The sequence below is a fragment of the Jatropha curcas genome, unplaced genomic scaffold, assembly GCF_041381405.1.
Source record: "Jatropha curcas cultivar XTBG-Jc1 unplaced genomic scaffold, XTBG_Jcur_1.0 HiC_scaffold_1136_pilon, whole genome shotgun sequence".
In the NCBI taxonomy this organism is placed as follows: domain Eukaryota; kingdom Viridiplantae; phylum Streptophyta; class Magnoliopsida; order Malpighiales; family Euphorbiaceae; genus Jatropha; species Jatropha curcas.
Genome location: NW_028322609.1, coordinates 15418 through 16555, shown reverse-complemented (window position 1 = coordinate 16555; position 1138 = coordinate 15418). Strand labels below are relative to the sequence as shown.

The 1138-nt window shown below is 31.0% G+C and overlaps 1 protein-coding gene across 1 annotated transcript; it reads left to right on the top strand.

The window, feature by feature from the left end:
* Nucleotides 1-258: 258 nt before the first annotated feature.
* Nucleotides 259-639, top strand: LOC149491602 (peptidyl-prolyl cis-trans isomerase CYP28, chloroplastic-like; the record flags this gene model as incomplete). Its single annotated transcript, XM_089717192.1, is given in 1 exon segment — nucleotides 259-639. A coding segment is annotated over 1 exon segment (214 nt), but the record flags the coding sequence as incomplete, so codon positions are not given.
* Nucleotides 640-1138: the final 499 nt, after the last annotated feature.

Genomic DNA, 1138 nt, shown 5'->3' with positions numbered 1-1138 from the left:
CTTCAGTGCACACATTTTATCGGTATTGCGATTCTAACAAGGAGTGGGATTTGGGGAGGGTTTTTCCAGGTACAAGAGGGAAGAGGCTGTCGAGATTTGTATGCTTAATCTATTGTAATAGAAATTCTGTAATTGTACTACTACACAAATTATATTGATTTCATGTTCCGTCCAATAAAAAAAAAAAAAAATAGTGAGAAGCTGTTCTTATGCAGTATCTGTTAGTACTTTACTGACCTTTTATTTGAATCCAATTGCAGGTTTGGATGTTGTAACATCCATAGCATCAATTCCTACATACAAACCATCAGAAAGAATTCGGCAATTCAATGATTTGGCAGAGTTTTTTGGAGATGAAAGAGCACAAAATGCTCGAGCAATTTGGAACAGACCTCTAAAAACTGTTTACATCAGTGACTGTGGAGAGCTCAAAGTCACAAAGCCATCTCTTTCTCCTCCTAGCCTGCCTTAAAATTCCACTATTCATCAACTGAGGTTCCTTTATTCTGATACCTTCTTGTCTATTGAGCTTTAAAATTTTATCTTCTTTAAAAGAATTAAAAAGAGTTTTTACTATGTGTAAATAAGGAGGAATGAAAATTCAATATCAAGGTTCAATACATTGAAGTTCTTAATTTATTTCCTCTCTTGAATATTTCTTTTCTTCCCACTTTTAGCTCGAAGGAATGAGGTTAATGACCAAAACAAGACCCCTTTTTGAAAACTTAAAATTACATCTAAACCTTTCAAAATAGGTTTGTTAGCATACAATAATAAATAATATTAAAATAATGATATTATATTCTTAATTAAGTTCAAATTAACATATGATACAAGATGCATAATCTTTATCTTAGTACAATTGTCCTAAGTCCACTATATATACTCAAAATTACCCCATTAAAGGGTTAGTTTACAATTTACGACGCCTTAAATTTAAGAGTTTAACAAGGTTATTTTATCTTATTATCCTTTAAAGATTTGTTATAATTGTATCTATTTGATTAAAATTATACCATCATCTTTTACAATCGATGCGAGGTTGTTGGAAAGTTATGATAAAATTGAGTTTGGAGATGATTGATTATCCTGATCAAATGGGCACGATTGTAACAAATCTTTAAAAGTTAGGGTAAGA